This window comes from Haliaeetus albicilla, chromosome 13, assembly GCF_947461875.1.
Source record: "Haliaeetus albicilla chromosome 13, bHalAlb1.1, whole genome shotgun sequence".
Taxonomy (NCBI): domain Eukaryota; kingdom Metazoa; phylum Chordata; class Aves; order Accipitriformes; family Accipitridae; genus Haliaeetus; species Haliaeetus albicilla.
Window position 1 is genome coordinate 37,426,817 of NC_091495.1, and position 22,991 is coordinate 37,449,807.

Here is a 22,991-nt window from a genome sequence, read left to right on the forward strand (position 1 = left end):
GTGCAGGGGCAGGGCTGGCAGGGCACAGCTCTGTGTTTGGTGTGCTGGGCACAGTGCTGTGTAGCTGCATCCCCCTTCTGCCCTGCATGGGAACACGGTGGCCGGGCCAGTGCAGGAGTGGAGCCAGGGAGCACCAAGCCGTGCCACATCCTTGCTCTCCCCCTGCCCCACCTATCCTATTTGGATAAAGGCCAGAGCCAGGCATGCAGAGGCAGCTCCCAGGTCCCTCATGCCAAACAGCAGCGTCTGAGGGGAGGACAGGGTGGGCATGGGGCAGGCAATGTCCCATCAGGTCCTGGAGGGCATAGTCAGTGGGAGGTGAGGAGCAACTCCTCCACAGTGAAATCCATGGCAAGTGATATAAGAGTGCAGGTTCCCAGCATGGGTACTCCTCGGGCACAGAGGGTGACGCAGGCTCTCGGGGGCTCTGTGGTTGCTCCGTTGCTTGACTGACGCGTGGCCAGGCCTGCTCCCCTCCTGCCTCACCAGCTCGAAGTCCAACGAGGGCCAGGGCTGGCAGGCACCTCTCACTCAGTCAATCTGTCAATCACTGCCATCACACTGGGCACAGGCCAGTCAGTGCTGGCTGGATCTCCTGGCCGTGTCCTGGGCAGGAGCAGCCCTTGCCCACACCATCAGAGCACACAGCTAGGGGTCCTCCACCCATTTAGAGGCCTCCCAGTCCAGGCACAGTTCTGGCACATAGTGCCGCTCAGGGATCGCACAACTCCTCAGAGATCGTAGATACCTTTCATTGAACAACAAACACCACAACAAGAGACACACTACACATGCTTACAGTGATCGTGACATAGGCTGCAGGCCACTTTGCTCCCAAGCCTGGGGCTGTGGACGTCTCCACCGCCGTGCTGCACTGCAACGTCCTCCCTGCGGTGCTCGCCATGGACTGCGCTCCAGCACCCGCTGCCAGAGAGGAAACACCACAGAGGCATCACTTCTGGGCAGCACCCACCTCCAGCCACCACCACCCCGAGGTCCCTGCCCACCCAAGGGCTGCTTCGCACAGGACTGCCCAGGCAGCTTGCCACACATGCTGCTGCCACTCTCCAGGCTCACGTGCCAAGAGACATGGACGCTGTCTGGGGACCGGTCCCACCACGTGCACCCCAGCTAGCTCTCCAGAGATCCCACCACAGGGACAGCCCTCAGCACCTCACCCGCTGAGTCTGCTTGCACGGGCAGGCACCTCCACGCACAGGGCCTCTTGGCACCCCGCACCCCCCAGGGCCACCTCACCGCATCCTCGCCAAACGCACGTCGCTGCCGCCCGCCCCTGCATAAGCACCAAGACTAACAACTCCCCAACTTGGACAACACTCTCTGCCACCGCAGTCCTCCCCTATCCCCCTGACAAACCGCCCACCCATAGGATCGCTGAGGTTGAAAAGACCCTTAAGATCATCGAGTCCAACTGCTAAACCAGCACTGCCAAGTCCACCACTAAACCATGTCCCTAAGTGCCACATCGCAGGCCTTTTGAACATATCCAAGGATGGCGACTCCACTGCTTCCCTGGGCAGCCTGTTCCAATGCTTGACAACCTTTTCAGTGAAGAAATTATTCCTAATAACCAAGCTAAACCTCCCCTGGTGCAACTTAAGGCTGTTTCCTCTCATCCTATCATCACTTGCTACTTAGGAAAAGAGACCGACCCCCCCACCTCGCTACCACATTCTTTTCTCCAGGCTAAACAACCCCAGTTATCTCAGCTGCTCCGCATAAGACTTGCTCTCTAGACCCTTCACCAGCTTCGTTGCTCTTCTTTGGACACGCTCCAGCACCTCAATGTCTTTCTTGTAGTGAGGGGCCCAAAACTGAACACAGTATTCGACATGTGGCCTCAGCAGTGCGAAGTACAGGGGGACGATCACTTCCCTAGTCCTGCTGGCCACACTATTTCTGACACAAGCCAGGATGCTATTGGCCTTCCTGGCCACCTGGGCACACTGCTGGCTCATATTCAGCTGGCTGTCAACCAACACCCCCAGATCTTTTTCAGCCGGGCAGCTTTCCAGCCACTCTTCCCCAAGCCTGTAGCACTGCATGGGGTTCTTGTGACCGAAGTGCATGACCCAGCACTTGGTCTTGTTGAACCTCATACAATTGGCCTCGGCCCATCGATCCAGCCTGTCCAGATCCCTCTGTAGAGCCTTCCTACCCTCCAGCAGATCAACACTCCCTCCCAACTTGGTGGTGTCTGCAACCGTACTGAGGGTGCACTTGATCCCCTCGTCCAGATCATTGATAAAGATATTAAACAGAACTGACCCCAATACTGAGCCTTGGGGAACATCCTTCTCAAAACTGACCCTGGCCATGGCGCCCAACTCGCACACCCCCTCGGCTGGCCTCTACGTGGCACTGCTGGGACACGTCCTGGAACTCGCCTGCTGGTGCATCACACCAACAGCCATTATGGTGACTTGCCCCACAAGCTGCAACAACTACAGCAGGTCCCTTCCAACTAATTCCACTATTCCATGCCACTCTATGCTACTTTACTCCACTCTGTTCCACCCTACTTTCCTATTGCACTCACGCACCTTCTCCCAGCAAGCACCTTCTAAGCTTCACTGCTCGGAGTTCGTGGTAACTCGCCACCAGCCAGGCTGTCGTCTGCTGCCACATGCCCGGGACATCTGGCCACCTGCCACCTCCTAATCACCCGCTCTGACTCCCATGGCTTCTACGGGCCACATCTGCAGGCATCTGGGAGCCACCATGCCACAGAGACCCTGCCACCGCCTACCTGCAACTCCAACAACCACACTGCCTGCCGTGCCCTGACCCCTACACTGATGCTGACACTAAGGCCGCTTCCCTGCCAATGTCAAGGCACACACAATGGCTCCCTCTCCCCTATTTCCACTGCCAGCTCCACCGGCACCCCTGCACAAGCCCAGCACAAAAAAACAATCGCCACTTGGGCAATGACTTACATTTCAATGACCTTCCCTGCTGTGCCGCTACACATCCGACATGCCTCTTTCCTCATTGACACAATCCTTGTCTTTCAACCTAGAGTGGGACCGGGAAGGCAGCTCCTGTCAGTCACAGAGCTGCCTAGAGCTGCAGGGAGCAAAAAACCTTCTCCCAGCACTGCTGCCAGCCCCATGGCAGCACCGCCACCTCATCCCTTCATCATCCATCGCTCCCGCTTCCTCTTCCCACCTCCGGCGTGCTGCATGGCAAGAGCCCTTGTCCGGGCTCCAGCCTTCCTGCTGCCTACGGCCACCTCCATGTCACCTACACACCATCACCTTGACACCCTTTGGTGCACAGAACAGACTCACTTGTCTTCATCCAAATCCTCCACGGCGAGACAGTGCCTCAGGCTGCTTCTCCTTAGCACCAGGAGGACGAGCCCAACGGCGACAGGCACAAAGAGGCAGAAGGTCAGAAGCAGCCACAACTTCAGCAAGCCCTTGCTCCTGACATCTGCTTCATCTAGGCCCAGGAAACAAAACAACCTCTTTGAGCCCATCCTGGGACACACCACAGGACCCAGCCACTTGCCTACACAGCTCTGCTCTGGCAAGCCAGTGCTGGAATGGGCTTCCGTCGCCCCAGACCCAGAACCACCTCTTCCCGTGAGAACCCGAGCACCCGCTGCCCTCACCACTCACCATCTCCAGACGGGCTGCTGCTACCCTCACCCATCACCCCGGCTTTCTCCTGGCAAGTTGGTGGTTTCCAGCCAGGATGGCAATGGCAGCTCCCTTGGTTATTGCAGACCTACATGACAGACAGGGAGAGACAGGATTTATAGCTGCAGCTGCAGAGGATCATGCCCACACATCCTCACTCACCAGACACCGGGCACAGATGTCAGAGCACCTCACACCAGGCAAAGCCTCCCTGGGCACAACTCGCCCAGGGCTCCCACGGCTGGCCCTTTGCCTTGGTCAATGCTGGCTGTCACCTCCCAGGGCACTGCCTTCTCCCTGTCCTTATCACTTACTTCCAGCCTCCGGTAGGCTCGGACACTTTCCATTTGGCTGATTTACAAAGAGGAGCCACTTGGCTCCACGAGGAAGCTATGCTGGAGGTGCTATGCATGCAGCCTCGAGAGATGGTCTGGCACTTCCACCACCAAGCCCCTCTCGACCGCTCTTCCCCACAAATACGACCCGAGAAGCCACTTTTGCGAGCCACATCTCCAGAGAGTTGAACAAACCACAAACAACAATGTGCAGCACCATGACTTACACCGTGATCGTGGCACTTTGTCTTCATCTCACATTTATAGTTCAGGACAGTGGCAGGCACACACTGCTGGTTCAGGCAGATCTACAGCACAAGCATGCAGGCAACCCCCGGTCAGCCAGCCAGGCAGTTACGCACCCAGCTCCAGCTCAGGAGAGCTGCAGATCTTTTGGGAACTCACAAGGGACCATCAGGCTTCGGGCCAGACCCCATCTGAAGGGGGTCACACCACCCATACATCTATTCCGACTCCTGCGGGATGGAGCTGACAGCAATACTTTCTACAAGTCCTCCCTTCTCCCAAGGGAGCTGCTACACGTTGGAGGATCGCTTACCTTGTGGTCATCACAGACAGTGCCATCGTTCACCAGCATGGGGTCCCTTTCCATGGGAGGCTTCATGTAGTCTAATGTTACACACAGCGTGTTCTGCACCCGAGCATAAATCACCGCAGCCTTCTCCTTGGTAAAGGGCTTGGAGCCCAGATATTCACACACAAGCTTCCCACAGCGGAGATCCCTGCAAAGGCATCACGAGCAAAGACTTGACAACAGCCACCTTCATCCTTCCATTTCAGCTCTGTTGCCAACACCGAGCGAGTGCTTAGAAACTGGACCCCAAATGCCCAATTCCCAGCACAGGGACACGGCACACTTATGTCCACCACAGGCCCTTTCCACATCCCCCCCTCCCAGCCCATGTGCTCACCAGCTCTGCACGGACATGTCCAGTGCCCCTGTTCACCCAGCCCCAGGACGGCATGTTTCTCTCCACTCATGGGCGGCTGAGCCGGGGAGCCCATCTGCACTCTGCCTCTTCCCCTGCCGTGGGACCAGGCTCCCCGCTCCATGGCAGACCACGCTGCAGCCAGAGCACCCCAGCATCCTTGCTACAGCACTTACTTCCATGCACAATGCTGGTAACCGTGGCGATTGGAGCCACAGTGTCCCATTCTGTCCCTTTGGCTGTTGATTTCTTCATAGCAGGCCAAGGGCCCGTTCTTGGCACCTGCAAACACATAACGACACTCGTGGTCTGTCCAACAGCCTGTCTCCACCTCAGGGTTGGGCATCACCACTTAGGCCACACACTACACACGCTACTCAGTGATGCCCAGGGCCACCTGCATGCTCACAGGCATTCGGAGCCATGGCTGTGCAGGAGCCCAGACCCAGCCTGCTTGCTTTCGTTCTCCCTACAGCCTGCCTCAGTGGGATGATCCAGCTGCCTCCCTTCTGCACTGGGAGTCACCTCCCAGAGAATGAGACCAACCACCTGGCTGGAAAGGACATTGCTCACAGGTAGCCAAGCCTCATCCTGCATGGCTGTGTCCCGCACCAACTGCTCCCACCACCACTTCCAACTACACACTGCTCCTTCATTGCCAGCCTCCCTGGAACAGCATCAGTGCTGCAACACCACATGTACACATATCACCCTGCAGTCACGAGGCAGACGCTCATTACGAGCCATTTCTCGAGGTGTCCAGGACACGCACGAGTGCATCATACCTGACAGCGTGCTGCCAAAGCAGCCCTATGTCTCCTGGCAGATGCGCTGTGCCACCCTGACTTCAGTTACTCCAGTCACAGCCAGGCCAGCTGCTCACCCTTGTGCCTGGACACCCTTCCTGTGGTGCTCACATGGGATTTTCCACCAGCCCCTCAGCCATGTGCTCTTTCACCCAGCTTGGATCAACTTCCACAAGATCTCTTCTCCCACTGACATCTCCACTCCGGCTACAGGGTCTCTGTCCCTTACACACACCCCCAGACTACCCTGCACCGCAGCAGCACACCAACAGACACCCAACACGCTTCCTCCCCTTCCTCTGCACCTCCTGTCCCTTTTTACTTGTGCACATGGGTTGGGCTGCCAGGGTTTCCCACTTCAATGCTTCCTTTCCAGGTCTTTGCATTCCCCGCACGACAGCCAGTCCTTCTCCTGCAATCCATCACCCTTACCTCGTCCAAAGACCTTCTGACACTGCTTGTTGGCTGTCTGGCAGACTCCCCGGTAGCAGAAGGCAGTGTTCCTGCTGCAGGGATGCCCATCCATGACCCAGAGGTCGGGTGTGCACTCCCCAGAGGTGCCGTTGCAATATTCCTTCAACTCGCACTCATCCTCAGAGCTGCTTCTACATAACGTGCCTTTTTTCACAAACTAGAGGAAAGAAAATAGATTAGATTAGAATAGAATTTCAGTAGAACAGATTACAACAGAATTAGGAGGAAAGAGGGGGGAGAAGGGGGGAGAAGGGGGGAGAAGGGGGGAGAAGGGGGGAGAAGGGGGGAGAAGGGGGGAGAAGGGGGGAGAAGGGGGGAGAAGGGGGGAGAAGGGGGGAGAAGGGGGGAGAAGGGGGGAGAAGGGGGGAGAAGGGGGGAGAAGGGGGGAGAAGGGGGGAGAAGGGGGGAGAAGGGGGGAGAAGGGGGGAGAAAAGAGACTATTTTCCAGTTGGAAGGGACCTACACCGACCATCTCATCCAACCACCTGACCACTTCAGGCACACTGCTGGCTCCTGTTAAGCCTGCTGCCACCCAGCACCCCCTGCTTCCACCACACAGCTTCCAACTGCCTGGAATCGAGGCCCATAAGGGAGAGATTTCAGACCAACCGCTCTATCTGCCATTTTCAACAACTGCATCAACCAGCGACACAAACAAAAGGACATCCAAAGCTTCTCCCATGTAACATCAGCTGGCCTGATCTGCACAATAGGTAGAATACATACCTTCCAGACACCACAGTGGCTCTTCCCCAGAAAGGGAAGTCTCAGCTCCTCTGGCTCCTGACCACACTTGCACCCTTTCCCCTCTGTACATTTGCAAGACCAAAGCTGCTGGCACTTTGGAGACCCAGCTCCAGCTGCAGCCCCCCCCAACACGGTTGGCACCCACACAGCCCAACACGGCACGACTCTCATGTGCTGACTTCTGCTCGCTCTGCCTTCGTTCCAGCTCCTGTGGCCCCAGGTCGCTCCTGCGCCCCGCTGCCCTCCCCTGCAGCCTGCGTGGCTCTTGGTGAGAGGACAGACGTGCCACCACTGACAGGAGTCACCCGGCCCCGTGCAGCCTGCACTGCCCAGCTGGGAAGACTGAATGGGGGATGCCACTACGAGCCTTGCGTGTAGCCATAAAGTCCGCATCTCCTTCATCTCAGGACTTCGGGAGTAGGCACAGTACCTGCACCCTAAAAATACCTTCCCGGGACACAGGCACCTAACTAGCACCAGCACTTCACAGCGCTCACTTCACTTTCCAACATTTGCTGACCGTCCACATCAGCGCCCTAGCCAGTACCGTTGGCTGGATGCACAGTCCCTGTTTCCCCCTTGGGTCCCATTACATTCCCGCTTCATGTTAGGCACGTACGCGAACGATGCCAGCGCAGCGGCTCTCTATCCCTAGGGAACCCGCTCCCACCACACACCTTACCTTGCATTTCTGACAGCACGGTCCCGACAGGCACTGCACCCCTCTCCTCAACTTGCAGCCAATGGTGCAGCATGGGTCACGCTGGCATTCCTGGAGGTGACCAGCAGGGACAGTCAGGCAAGGTTCCGCTTCTCCCAAGGATGACAAGGGAACAAGCCAGAGAGCTTGTTCCCTCCAGCAGCCCTTGTCATCCAAGGCAGCCATCTCCAGGCTCTCCAGTGGATGGTGGCAGCCATGGTCCCCAGGCAGAGCCCTCTGCCACGCTGGCTGCTGCCAGCCATCCATGCTCCCACAGCAAGACCATATTTTCTGCCCTCAAAACCATACGTGGCTGCGGCCATGGGGGAGCTGTTGCCAGTGCTGGCAGCACTTGCAGGGACAGAGATTGCTTGCAGATCTGTGTGCACACCACAAAACCAGCGGGCTTCTAGCAAGACAGAGAAGTTCACCCATTGCTCCCCAGTACTCTGCAACAGGAGTACTGCTCCTTTACCAGACCTTCCCTGCTGCCTTCACCTCTGCCTATGCCCTGCCAGCAAACCACAGGACTGCTACAGCACCCCTGCCTTTTTGGCAGGCTGCGGTCACAGAGTTTCTCCCCACAACTGTCCCTGCAGTGAGGGGCTGGGGCAGCCCCTCTTTACAGCTACAACTGCTTACAAACTCCCTCCATCCATCTGTTGCCAACACCACACAACGTCCCTCTGTGACAGCCGCTCCGGCCATGGTGGCAAGCATATCCAAGCGTCTGCATGGCTTTAGGGTTTCATAAAGCCTTGGGCTCTCTCTGCCCTGCACAGAGGTCTGGGGGGTACAGGAGCAATTCACAGCTCTCTTGGGATTGTTCTTCCCACCCTGGGACACATGGCTTGGCTCTTTCCTGCTGTACCAAGGCTCCACAACTAACCTCAGTGGTACCGCAGTCACAAGCCTCTCCCGGCTCCACCACTTTGTTGCCGCACACGGGAGCTTTATACGCTGTATCCATAGCTGGCCTGTTCAGCAGACACTGCCCTCCCCCAGTGGCAAGAAAATGCTGAAAATCTCTTATGCTGCAGCTGCTGAAGGCTTTCACACCGGCCAAGTGTCTGCAAGTCAGAGGGCTGCCGTTACCACAGTCTGTGTCTGGGGCTGCATGGCCTTTCCCACCCGTAGAAGACATCGGTAACACAGGGCAGCTGCTCTGCGCTGCGGTCACCCCCAGGAGCTGCCCGCTGTCTGCCCCTGCTCTGCCCCTCACGGGCAGCGTCACACAGACGGGCACCGCGCACACCCGGCGAGAGCTTGTCCCACTTGTGCCATCACACCGAAACCCACCCACGTGCCGAGGGGGCAAGGGGAGGCTTACACTGAGCTGGCCTGCATTATGCAGGTGGCTCCTGCGCAATGACAGCTCCCTGGATCGTCGTACGCCATCCCCAGGCTGAGCCCCAGCAGCCGGGCCATGACAACTGCGAATGCCTCCAGCGTCATAGCCCTCTGGTACTGCGGGGGGGGGGACAAGGACCGGCCTCAGCCTGCCGTCACTGCCACCCCCGAGCTCCTTCCCTCGTGGTTCTGGTGGGCATGAGGGCTCCTGCACCAACAGCCCGGGGGGCACCCAGTCTGCACCCCCCTGGCACCTCTGCTGCCTCGCTCGGGAGCTCCTCAGCCTCGGGCTGTGCACGGGGCTTAGCTCCTGAGGCACCGCTCACCACCTTACCTGCAGGCATGGGAGGTTATGGGGACAGACAGACAGCTCAGTGGTACCGTACCAAGGCAACACCTCCAGCATGGTTTTTGAGACACAGCTTCTTCGCAGAAGACGCCCCCATGTAATGGGACTGCTCCCTGTAACTGGGGAACAGACCAGACTCAGTCCTCCATACTGTATAATGGCACCTTCCTCTTCCTTTTGTTTCCACGCTGACACAGCCATCCTCATCTTACACAAATAGGAACGTTATGTCCTGCAGCCGTAACACACGATGCACATTTTTCCACTGCAAAAATCTCTGCAGCAACTCCTCAACATCTCCCGTGGTTGGGATTTTGTTCTTTTCTGTCCAAAGCTCCAGAGAAGACAGTACTATCGTCAGATTGAGGCGAGCAAACATCTGGAGGCAGACAGACAGACACACACCATGGCTGGTCCACAGAGCCCTGCTGCTCTGCAGCCTCCCACTTGTTTAGCTACAGGGCCTTATCCATACTGCTACCACACATTTCCCATAAATGTTCAGGATGCAACCAAAAGCAACTTACACTGTTCACATAGCTGAAAAGCTGCACTATCTTGGCTGTCACAGCATCCTTGTCTGCTCCCATATAGTCAAACTGAAAGGAGACAAACACAAGAGCATGTCAGGGCACCGTGCAAGGCAAACTCTCCGAGAGCACTGGCTGTGGTCCCTGCCACAACATATTCTTGTCCATGCCCAAGGGAGTTTGTTCCCGTTGCGTGGAGACTCTCAAGCCCCGTGCAAATTGCCCTCAATATTCTTGTGTAGCTACAGACTTGCTGCATGCGGAAGTTTTTTTTTCTAGAGGCAACAATTTACAGCAGAGAGGATGCAAAGACTTACCAAAGATTTGTCCAAAACTGCGTGCATTTCCAGATACCAGGAGGGTCTACGGACAGCTTGCTTGCTCTATAGGAAAACCAAAAAGCGAACTAAACAACAAAAACACCCCACGCACACATTACTGCAGAGATTCTGCAGTTCGTAGCAGCTTTGCAAAGGAGACCTCTGGGTCCAGGGTCAGTTACTGCACTTCACAGCCATTTGGAGCTGTAGGATGAGCAGCCCCAGACTCCCAGGAAAACAGTCCTTACATCATCTACAACATGACATCCTCAGCCACAGACTCCAGCCGTATTTACAACAGACATTTTGGCAAGGCCACAGACCAGTGGGGAAAAAAAGCAACTTATAACAGAGAGCAGAGGAAAGAATTGACTCCTTCCCATTCGCAACAGCTCTGCAACCCAGTCGCCCAGCAGTACCACACACCAGCTGCCTGCCGCAACCACTGCCTTCCTGGCACTGCACACCACGGTGGCTTTGGCCCAGCGGGTAAGTTCCAGCGAAGGAATGCACCATCCCCGCTTGCCTGGCTGTCTTCTGCCCCATTAATAAGCAGGCAGGGTCGACTCTTGTGTGATAACCGCTGCCAAGAAACCCCCCTCCTGCTCACCCAGCCTCAGACCACCCTCACAACTCCCACCCATCACAGGCAAAGACCTCATCCTTAGTACAGATGAGTTACGAAGCCCTTTAGCTTCCTCTGTACCAAATAAGCTCTGAAACAACACACTATTGCACAAATTGAGGCATCCTTCAGCTACAAACTTCCCAGGTCTATGACTGCCATCCCACTGAAGACCACCCAGCCAGGAGGTGCACTCACTGCTATTGCATCCTCTGGCTTCAGTGACACCTCCACAGTCCAGGCGAGAGCGCTGTTTTCTATGAACAGCTGAGTCTCTATGTTTTCATTCCACATTGGGTACACAAGATGCTGATACCCAGCTGCTACCTCCAGAGGCTTGATCCCATAGCTGGCATTCACAAGCTGCAGGATCCCACTGGAAAGCAAAGGTGCAGAGCGGCAGGAATGGCTCCTCCTTGGGATGGCATCAACACTGCCCAGTGCTTGCAGTGACGCCCGTCCCCCATGCAAAGGCGACCGCCTTACCTCAGGCCGGAGCAGGTGCTAAGTGCCACGAGTGAAACAGGGAAACCCTCGATGTAGCCTTCATAGAAGCAGTCGCGCTGGAAGGAGTAAAGCCGTATCAACGGCTCGGTGCCTTCTCCTGAGAGACCTGGGGAACACTGCAGCGTGCGAGGCACCAGACCTTGCTACCACCTGCACTGTGGTCCCTGTCCCCGCAGAGGATGGACACACAATGCATGTGGGAGAAGCACAGCACTGCAGCCTCCTCTGGGAACGGACACCTGCACTGACCCCCGGCTGGTCTTTGTCCCTACCGTCCTCGGGAACCCGTTACGCCCCCACGTCAGTCCTCGCTGTGGCAGGGTGCGAGCTGATGCATGGCCTCAGCACGGCTGTCCTCCCAAACGCTGTGCTGGCTGGGTGATGCAGCCATTTGCCTGGCAGCAGCCGCAGCCCCCCAAGACAGCCCAAGCCCACACACTGTAAGACAAGCTCCATCATGGGAGATAAGATTGCTTGCATTGCTGCTTCAGCTAGAGGCTGAGCCCACACCCCTGCCCCTCTGCAACACCGCTGGCTGGCTGCTGCCCACCTTCCTCCACACGGTACCAACCACATCGACTTTTGAACACCACAGGCTTGGTTACCTGTGGTCCCAGGGAATGGGTCTGGTGCCTTGAGAAAGTTCCTGCTTGGCACCGTGTTGGGGCAGAGCAAGGCTCTGCAGAGCACTGCTGCAGAGGGGACTCTCCTCTGCACCTTCCTCCTGGAGCGCTCCCACAGCTGCTCTGTCCTCAGGGATATTGGGTGCAGCACGCAGGGCATGACTATTACCTCGATATGCGCCAGTTCGGATTTCGCAAGCCCCCCTCGGCCATCAGTATAGATCCGGAAATCCTCCGGCAAAAACACTCTATGGTACAAACCAGAGGTGACCCCCTTGCATTCAACACCGTGGCCACACGTGGTGGCCACCGCACGAGGCAGCGGCCCTCCCTGGTCCCCGGCCACCACCCTGCGCAGCCCCGGGGGGCTGCAGAGGGGCCGGGGGGTGGGGGACACACACGCTGCCTGCCTGCTGCCCCCCACTTACTGCTGCTCCCCACTTACTGCTGCCGCAGGCGCACGGTGCGGGGGATCCCCTCGATGGGGATGATGTAGGTCCGGGCGTGCTGCCCACGGGGAGAGCAGCGTTAGGGGCCGGCGGGGGTCGGGGGCATGGAGCGGGGTAGGGGGGGGGTCCCGGGCTCCGCACCTACCTGCGGGGCTGCGCCCGCCCCCGCCCGCCGCGGCCCCAGCGCGGCCAGCAGCCCCAGCAGCAGCCCCAGCGCCGCCCGCATCGCCCCCGCAACGGCCCCAGGGCCCGGCCGGTAACGGCCCCGCCGCCCCCCGCACACAGGCGCGGACACGCGGCTCCGCTCAACGCCTTTATTAGAGCCCGCCACCCGGCTCCGGCTCCGTGTCCGTGTCCCGGCCGTCGCTGCCCTCCTCGGCGGCGGGGCTGTGAGGAGACCCGGAGCGGTGCCTCAGCCCCGGCTCTGACGCCCCCGGTGTTCTGAGCCAGCCCTGCTCCCCCGAGCTCTGTCTCCCACCCGCTCTCCTCCTCCACATCAGACAGCATAAGCTGCCTGGGACTGGCAGCTTCTCCTGTATCCTAGTTTTCCCCTTTTACAGTTTGCTTTCCCCAAGAATTAGCAAAAGGAAACCTATTTCCTCCAGCTCTTGCACACAGAGTGTGCTTGGTGCCAGGAAATCCACCCTTAGTTTTGCTTCTCCTACGTTTGTGTATTTTAGACATCTGTTTGCTAGCTTCTTCCCCTGATGACCAACAAACAGTTCCCAGTTTACTAACAAACGGTTACTGTTTGCCAAGTACCACTTTCCCTGCTCTGCCCAGGCTGTAAATCCCACTCACCAGCTTTTCCAGTAATTCCATGCTCCCTGCCCATCTCCCGCACCCAGAACAGAGATTTCCATTAAGTAACTAATACCAACTCACCCATCTGTTTGTGATGCTCTCCTTGCACAGAAACTTTTCAGCTGGCTCCACTTCATAATCATGATGGTGCCACAGACCAGGGCGAGGAAGACACCGCCAAAGCTCAGCAGCAACCGGTTCTTCAGCACAGCTAGGAGGGAGCTTTTGGCGGTATGATCTAGGGCGAGAGAAGCAGAGGTACAGCTCCAGGTAAGGGTCAGGCGATGCCATGGGCCGTCTGCTCAGCTGTGAGCTCGACGGGGCCGTTTGCGGGTCTGTGGGACCCGCCGTTACACCCGGTAAAGCCACAGGGCACCCAGAGCCCAGCTGCAGCACTCACCACGGCCCAGCATGCTGTCGATGCTGCCGCCTGCAAAGGATCCTCGAATCTTACACTGGGGGGGCTTCCAGCCCGGATCGCAGTGGCAATTCTTCTTGTTATTGCACACCTGCCGACACCAGGGTGGGCAGAAAACATCCCCCACTGTAAAAACCCCTACTGAGGAACAGTGCTCCATCTCCACTGGGATTGCTGCTTTCCTACCCGCCCCTGCTCTCCTCCGCACACCCCCGCATGCCCTGCTCCCACGCTGCGGTCACAACCAGCCTGCCGGCACTGCGAGACACCGCTCTGCGAGAGGCCCCTTGGCCCTGTGCTCCCACTCCACTGTTCACCACGCTGCCTCTCACCTTGCACAGCTACATTGATCGTTTCCAACACTATGTCAGTTATGTGCAGTTAAATCCTCTCTAGATACTCTTTTTCCAGTTTTCTGCTAATCTAGACAAGCAAATACTCCAAGCCCCTTTATCTCACTTATTTTTCGCTTGGGTCAGAAAGTAAGTTGGGTGGTCTCACTTAATTTCTCCCATGGTAACTCATTACTGTGTGATGATTGCAGGGAAAAAGTGTTAGCCCAAAACATAGGTCTAGGCAATTCACAGACAAGCCCCAGTGAGCATTTTAACAGAACCACTCTCTCTTCTTCAGCAATATTCGTCAAACCAGTAACACTAACTTAAGTGCATTGCTGTTACTTACTCCATGCCCGTGGCATTTTTTCTGCACGTTGCAGTCATACTTCAGGACTGAATGTGGGTGGCACGTGCCATTCATACAAACCTGAAAGACCAAAAGGAAAAAAATCCCACTGGGCACTTTTTCATCAGCCTTTACCATGCTTGCCATAACTCTAAAAAGGATTCCTGGCCCTAAAGAACGATCAAATTCAATAGCACAGGTAATAATTACTAAAAACATAAGTACAGACCACCTTTAACTCGTGCGGCTAAATGGCAACTATTTCTAAAACTGTTACAGTCGTGATAATTACATGCTATTTCCAGGTGCTTGTGCACTATTTCTTACCTTTCCGGGACCACATTTTGTGCCCTCTTTCACCAGGAGAGGATCAGGCGCTGTGGGTCCACGCATAAAATCGAAAGACACGCACAGATGTTCTTGCACTTGAGCATAAATTATGGCACCTTTGACTTTTGTGAAGGGAATACGATTTGGGTATGTACATACTAACTTTCCACATCCCAGATTCCTAAAAAATTCATTAGCACAATACATTAGAGCAGTACACACACCATCTGATTTATCACAGTGCTGGAGACTTTGAGATGCACAACTCGGGGAGGGCGGTTTACACAAAATAAAAACACAAGCATATGGTGTTCAGAAGAGTTGAATCCTCGATACCAGGGTAGAAGCAGTCCTATGAACCACCAGAACATGAAACGCTTGCACAATTAGGTGTGTGCTGAGGTTGCCTTCGGAAGTCTCCGGTTTCTCTGCACCACTGTTTCTATAAAGAATGCCTAGAGCTCATACTGCAAGTCAATTCTGCCCAGCAAAAGAAAAAAATAAAAGGCCACCTTCTCACAGATTATTACTTTGCAGCGACAGCAAAGGGAAGCACAAATTATATATTCCCAATTCAACACTTTGCAGTCCCTTGACACCTACGGCCAGGAACAGGGCTGATAGCCATCCTTTGGGTGGTTGCCACAGTGTCCAAATCTATCCTGCTGATGGTTGACTTCTTCATAACAGGCCAAAGGAGCATTTTTTGCACCTGGAAATTTAGAAATAATACTGGTTACCACTGAGGGTAGTACAGACTAAGATACCTCTGCTGTCTTTAACACTTATCAGTTCTGGCCTCGGACAGAGAAATACTTGGCTACTGCTCCAGTCCCATCACTAGCCACCTCTGTTTGGGTTGTGGGACAGACCTCTCAGACAGTGGAATGGTCTGACCAGTACAAAACACCTTCCACAACAGCATCAGGGTATGTTTCCAGCTTGTTCTTTTCTCTGAGAGGCAGTGAGGTGTGCGTGACCGGCTGTGTCAATGTTCAGCCTGAAATCCCCGTGGAAACTGTCACCCTCCTCTGATGGCCCATTCCCTTCCCCTCTCTGCAAGTGTGGGAAATCCATCCCGTGGCTGCCTCTGCCCTTCCCTACCCTGCATACTCCCAGCAGTCCCCAGCTTCCCCAATTTCATATAAGAGAGAGGGTGGGCATCCATCATGCTCGGATGCCCCCTTCTGCCCCAGACCAGCCCTGGAGCTCGATGTTCGTATTAGTGATGACAGAGCAGCCTGTTACCTTTCCCATAGAGTGCCCGGCACTGCAAGTCCGGAGACTGGCAGCGTCCCTTGTAGCAGTAGCCGGTGCCGTGCTCACAGCCGTGCCCGTCCTGCACGTACAGGTCGGGGGGGCAGGATGCGGAGGACCCGTTGCAGAACTCGGCCAGGTCACACTGCGCGTCGGCGGCGGGGCGGCACAGCGAGTTTTTCTGCTTGAACTGGCAGAGGAGGCAGAAAGGACTCTTCTCTCCATCCTTTCGCGCCCACCGGCGCAGGGGTCCCCTCTCAGGCCCCACGCAGCCCCTCCCGACGCTGTCCAGAGACACATCCCCAGTCCCTCAGGATCATCTCTGAGGCACTTGGGTCACCACATGCACCTTACGCTGTCCAGGACGCTCTTCCCCCAGTAATATTCCCCCTGGGGGTTTCAGGGAGCTGAGCTGGAAAGCCCTTCCCCAGGAAGCACTCTGATCATAAGTTTGTCTCCATCCTTCAGCACAGGAACATACTAATTCTCCAAAAATAAATAACGATCTTGTGATAACAATAAAAACATGCCTTACCTGACATTCATTACAACAAAAACCAGAAGAGAGAAAATGCAGCACAAATATCATTAAATTTTTTTGGAGATGCCTGTCTGAGCAAAACCAGAAAGCTGGTTTGACAGTGCTATTGTAGAAACTACTACTGCTCCAAGGTTTAGAAATGGCCTTAACTTCTGATAATTATGAACATACCTTACCTGGCACTTTTCACAGCACAATCCCAAGGAGCACTTCACTCCTGGTTTGAAGTTACACTGGGGAGTACAGCATTTGTCTAACGCACAGGCCTGCAAACACACCAGAAATCATTATTTGCTGCAAATTTCCCCATCTGCAGGATGACTGCTTGCCCTGACCCCCATCCTCTTAACAAACAGTGCAGCTCAGAGGAGCCGAGGGAAGAGCAGGAACGCTGTGCTTCTGCGCATTACCGCAGAAATGCTTTATACACAACCTGAGACCACTTCTAGCTTACATCCACCCACTCTCAGGACCAGAAGAAAGCACTGCCCTCCACCAGAGCGTGGCACCCACCTCCGCCACCCCGCAGTCACACTGCTCGCCGGGCTCAATGACACCGTTGCCGCAGACAGCCGCACGATAGGAAGGCTGATGCAGAGCATGTCTGATGAAAGGGCAGTCCCTGTTCTGCTTCAGGAAGGTTTTAAAGTCCCCGATGCTGCAGCTGCTAAAGGCTTTTGCCCCGTTGACATGTCTAAAATAAAGCAATTATCCATACTTGTCTGTGTTAACACATCTACTGCCGTTCACTCTCTCAAAATCTCTGTGCAATTCCAGGACTTGCTCACATACTGGAACAAGGCGCAATGGTCCCCTGGGTGTCTTTCAGTTCACTTGCCAAACCTCGTTTTACAACACATTATTAACAGAGGCTGAGAAACATTCAGAAATACCCTGCTTTTGGAAAGAAAAGGTCTCTTTTCTCAATTTAAGCACTCAATTACTAATGTAATTATTCTTATTTTCCTTCCTGAAGGAATAAAAGCAGGTATTTCCGATTTGTTGTCATTTTTGCAACAGAATGACATTTGTCAAGGACACCCCTAAGGAGAGGACACCCCGCGATGATCCCCACCACACAATTGTGACCGCTTGGCCAGGTGGTGGGTGACACGCGGCTGCACGAGCCAGACAGGCACTGGCTCCCCATCTCCCCCAGTGCATCCTGCCCACCCACCTCAGCTGCCCCAGCCCCCGCAGCCCCCGCAGGGCACAGGCAACGCCGCGGGCAGGGACAGGACCCCACCAACTCACAGTGCCTCCGGGCTCATGAGGCAGACGCGCCCGGGGCAGCGGCAGTCTCGGGAGTCGTCGTAGCTTATGCCCAGGCTGTGTCCCAGCAGCTGCGCCAGGAGAACGGAGAAGGACTCCAGCGTCACGGCCCCTTGGTACTAGAGGGAGGAGAGAGCAGGGCTGCCGTGGAGGTGCCTTCCCTGCGGAGACCCCAGATGCGACCCCAGCTCCGGCCCCGGATGCTCCCACCCGTCCCTGTCCCTGCTGCCCGTGGGCAAGCTCCAGCTTCACGGACACATGGGCCAGTGGGGGACCAGCAATACGTACCACAGCCACTGCGCCAGCAGCGTCTCTCTGACACACCTTTCCCGGAGCCGTTGCACCCATGAACGCTGCTTGGTCCCTGTATCTGAAACACACACGTGTTCACTGGCCGTCCAGCCCGGGACACCCCATCGCCCCGGCCAGAGCTCGCTGATCATGCCAAGCTTGGGTAGGGCTCACTTTATGTTTGCAATACAGGACTGCATTCTCACTTAATTTTCACAAGAGGCGTCACAGTCATAGCAAAGCCTTTTGCTCAAGAGTACATGCATTCAGCAGGTTGTTACTGTCTTCTCTTAAATAACAATGACAATTTATTCTTACAGGAGCAAATATGGCACTTCGTGGGGCTGCAGAATGGGGCTGGTCTTCTTCCACTCCAAGAGCTGTGCCAGCACTTCTTCTCCATTCCCCATTGTCTTAAATGTGCTGTTATCCATCCAGACCTCCATGGAGGACAGCATAACTGTTAGATTAAGAGAGCTGAACATCTGAAAGTTTAACAAGAGAAGTGGCTGCTCCCATATGCTTCATTTCAAGTGCTGTTTAAATGTTTGTTCTTATTAGCAGCCATGCTGCTTCTGGAAAAGACAGGAGCAGGTGGCAACTCATGACTGCTTTGTATGTGTGTCATGAAAAAGGTGTAGGAAATACAAAATGGAAAGACACAGAAGTGTGTCCAAAAGAGCACGAAAAATTAGTAAGCAGGATCCAATAAACCCAAAGACAACCTAAGCTTGAATAGAGATATTAAATAATTAAACATACAGAATACACAAACTTGCCCTTGTCTGCATTTTTTAGATTTCCAGGAAGAAACAGTATTCCCTGTGATTTCAAGTCAAACGCTCACTCAGCTGTGCATTACACAGGCAGGAAAACAATAAAATCACTCCCTTAAGACAGAGAGGTGGAAATGAGCAGCAGTGGCTGCTGGCACCTGCCTCAGCACATGATGGCCCCTCAGTGGAGCACGTACGGTGGGACAGCGTGTTATCTCCGAGGTTTTCTGAACAGGCAGTGCTGGACTCTAGAGCAGCACTGATTTAGAGCATGTGTTTGTGTTGGACAGCAAGGTGTAAAATCCCCTCCAGATCTCCTACCCCAGTATGGACAGGCCCTAGACACACTTGGAGCTCTGACAGACTAAACCAAAAAGTCAGAAGCTAGCAAGCTGAGACTCCATATTTCCAGAAAGCACATTTAATTATTATCTTCTCAAAAATTAGACAATTCCTACCAATACCTAGCCATTAGTTGGCTGAAATAAGGTGTCAAAATTTCCATCTCGGTACGTATAAACCAGGAAAAACTTACACTGCTCAGTAAGCTGGAGACCTGAACGATCTTCTGTGTCACAACATATTCGTCTGCACCCAGGTAGTCATACTGAAAAATGACATGAGATTTTATCCATGTTATTTGCCACGCTGAAGCACACAGGCTTATCGTGATCTTTCTCAGAGTGGCTTCCACCCAGTGACACATGGCCACAAGGCACAGACTATACGGAGCCAGGCAGGACCATGCAGACAACCACAGCAAAGGTTTATCGCAGCTCGACCAAGGACAAATAAAACAAACGCAGAACAGGAACTGACTGACACGGACTTACCAAAGCCCTTTCCAAAACTATATGGAGTGCCATCTCTCTCTGGTATTTGGACACTGGCTGGAAAAAAAAAATCCTTCACTGTTAATAATTCAGTCACGAGGCATAAGAAATGCTGACTTTTCTGAGACACTAAACCCTCTGCAAGGCATCGCCATGTGCTGATTTTGTTTTCAGGGCAGGAAGCAAAAGCTGTATATTAACACCTAGGACAATGCTGAAGACTTTCGCTAATAACATCGGCTCTCGGCGAAGATGAACACTGGGGCCCTGGGACACTCACATGAACCCCATGGCTGAAGTAGCCAGAACATTGCTGCCAATTGTCTGCAAACTGGAGGGAGAAAACGCCCTGCTTTTACAAATCCATCAATAAATCTTGTACCCCTTGGCAATGCCTTTCATAGGCACTAGATCAGTAACGATCCACGCGACACCCCATCGCAAGCACAGGCACTCCTAAACCTCCCCCATCTCTGTCCATCCAGACGGCTCCGGCCAAAGCTTCCTGCGGGATCGGACCCCTCCCCACGTGATGGGGACATCAGCACCCCCGAGACAACAGGCACACACTCACTTCGTCACCTCCACGTGCTTTGGTTGACATCTCTGCTGTCAGTCTGCCTGGCCCGCTCTCGGGGTGGCTGTTGGCCAAGAGGGAACCTGCCATCCTCTCGTCACTCACTCGATACACAAAGTGCTCAAACGCAGGAGAATAACCCAGGGGCTCAATCCCATAGCTCACATTCTCAAACTGCAGCAAGCCCCTGCCAAGGTGACGGCACCAGCCATTTGCCACCGGGCGCTGGCAGCCACGGCAGGGAGGCTGCCGGGGCATCCCTGGGCTCCCCCGTGGCAAAGGCCCGGCTGTGCCCACCGGCACTAACGGGCAGGGCAGCACAGGGAGGTGGTGGTTCGTTACCTGAGCCCCGAGCAGGTGCTGAGGGTCACTGCCGAGCTGGGGAAGCCCTCGACGTACCCCCGGTAGTGGCAGCCTCCCTGCATCACAACAAAGGACAAGGAGCTCCTTCTGTGGCTGTAAAGGCAACCCCGTCAAATGATGGCACAACAAGGATTTTGTGGACAATCTCTCTTTGGCCCGAGTCATTAAAAACAAATCCTAGCGTGAGGATGTGGCATCCTTATGATAAGGAACTGCCCTGCCTTGTGTAGAGCCACACTGCTGGGTGTGGGGGCTCTTCTCCTGGTCTCTCCATCAGGAAGGGTAGCCATAGTCAGGATTACAAGCTTTGAACCGAGCAAACTCAGTGACTCCAAAAACTTTCACAAACAAGAATTTGACCATGCATTTGCAAGGAAAATTTTTGTTTCACCCCAGCACCTCCTGCTGTGATTAAGAAGCAAAGAGGTGGAGAGAGGGGAAGCACTGCTCCCCTGCAGTAACTAGTGAAATCCCCCAAAATACCAAACAGCAAGGCTACCCTGGAACAACGCAGCAACAGAAACGCTAAGCAGGTCATCATTACCTTGATATGGGGCGAGTTAGAGCGCAAGGATCCCTTCTCATTGTACGTGTAAATCCTGAAATCATCAGGTAAAAAGAATCTAGAGCAGAAAAACAAAAAAATCCTCTGAAATTGCTCTGCAATGGTCCCACCCAGAGCTTCTTGAACTTATTGCATGTCCTGCAGCCTGCACTGCTGCACTGACTGATCCAGAACCCGCTGGCATCAGGGCTCACAGGCATAAACATCCCTCAAACCCTCCTCCAGCCCTCTGCCACCCCTCAGCACTCAGGTGCGTGGCACACACGCACACATTCCCTGGGGGCTTTGGGACGTGCCTGCAGCAGGGCACGATCCTGGCAGCTGGAAAGAGGCTGGAAAGAGCCTGTGGGAGCTGTGCCAGTGTCAACGCCCGCAGTGGGGATCACCCCACAGCGCCGCAGCGTCCCATGCTGGGGGCAGAGCACCACAGCGGTCAGAGGCAATGCCACGGCCAACTTACTGCTGCTGCAGGTGAATGGTGTACGGCCTCCCCTCTATCCTGAGGACATAGGACACCGCATTCTTGCACGTGCAGAAAAGCAGAGAAGGGAGAATTAGAAACGCTGGCTTTGGGAAAGCATGCTCCGAGGGCAATCTTCAAATACCGAGGGCAAGCACAAGGGCTCAGCAGAGCATGGTCCCCCCATCACCTGCACAGGCAGAACGTGGTTTCCTAAAACTGTCCCTCTACCAGTCACACCTTGGCTGTTGCACATCACATTCCTGCGCGTGTATATCCACTCGCACACACACACAAACACCAAATAACTTGATTACTTAAGTACCGTCTCTCCAGCTGTTTTTGAGAGCAACCTCTGGGGAACTGTGATGTGCAGCAGCATTTGTGAACCTAAAGAAAGAATTTGTTTCTTAGTTATAATTAGAGATTATCATCGCCACGGTTGTGCTTGCCAGCCACAGTCAGAGTTGCATATGCCTGTGACAGGGACCGCATCTATCTATGTGGCTATAAAGGTGTCTACCTGCACAGGTTCACCAACTCTACTTTCTACCCTATCATTCACCCACACTTTATTTTAAAGTATCTAGACACCTACATAGAAAAAGCAAAATTATGTGCACTTACTACTGCTGGATCAGAGCCCAGGAATACGAACACTGTATGATGGGAGCATGAGAGCAAGCTCTGGCTGAAACAACCCACCCTGCATCAGGAACTGAAATTGGGCTCAGAGAGGCCAGTCACTAACACACATCCACAACCACGCAATAAACTCCTGTTTCAGAAGGAGCCCCAAGACCTGCTCCGTCCCCACGAGCATCACCGTCCCCACCGTGCAGCTGCCGACATCACGCAGCTTCACGCACTTAGCAGATCGACAAAACCCAACCACCACAACATGCCCACACAAAAAAAGAAAAAAATGTGCTCGCAGCGGCTGCAGCCCCTCAGCCCCCGCGAGCAGGATTTAACACGAAGCAAGCCTAAAACCCTTCCACGGGATTCCTGCTGGATGGCATGCCGTGCCAGGAGGACAAAACCATCCCCGTGTATCCCCGCCAAGCAGCCAGGAGGAAAAATTCCCCCCGCCCCGGCCCAACGCCAGCCTTGGGACAGACGGGCTTCCACGCCAGCAAACCTCGCCCCGGGCCCGGTGGCCCTTCCCAGCCAGGGCTGCGGGGCTTGTGGGGGGGACTCGGGCCTGGGGGGGGAGCTGCTGCCAGGTCATGACGTCAGTTTCCAGGGTGTGACATCAGCAGCCAGGGCATGAGGTCAGGTTCCAGCACATGTCGGCCTCCAGGCCGCGAGGTCCCTGGGTGCCCGGCCGGGAGGGATCCCACCGGCAGGATGGGGAGGTGAGGGGCGGGGGGGTGCCTCGTGGGCC

At 55.0% G+C, this 22,991-nt stretch overlaps 1 protein-coding gene across 1 annotated transcript; it reads right to left on the minus strand.

Annotated features, from left to right (window-relative positions):
* Positions 1–738: 738 nt before the first annotated feature.
* LOC138688676 (uncharacterized) lies at positions 739–22,740 on the minus strand. The gene is given in 36 exon segments (XM_069800885.1): positions 739–924; positions 2,961–3,039; positions 3,315–3,468; positions 3,648–3,756; positions 4,231–4,311; positions 4,563–4,746; positions 5,130–5,235; positions 6,192–6,390; positions 7,663–7,752; positions 8,570–8,750; positions 9,011–9,147; positions 9,417–9,498; positions 9,592–9,758; positions 9,907–9,978; positions 10,227–10,292; positions 11,053–11,230; positions 11,341–11,417; positions 12,154–12,232; positions 13,319–13,475; positions 13,638–13,746; positions 14,340–14,420; positions 14,667–14,850; positions 15,273–15,381; positions 15,918–16,116; positions 16,644–16,733; positions 16,981–17,161; positions 17,722–17,858; positions 18,028–18,109; positions 18,349–18,515; positions 19,342–19,581; positions 19,583–19,696; positions 20,214–20,403; positions 20,559–20,635; positions 21,124–21,202; positions 21,605–21,666; positions 21,930–22,740. Coding segments are annotated over 35 exon segments (4,329 nt in total). The 5' UTR covers positions 21,987–22,740; the 3' UTR covers positions 739–924; positions 2,961–2,987.
* Positions 22,741–22,991: the final 251 nt, after the last annotated feature.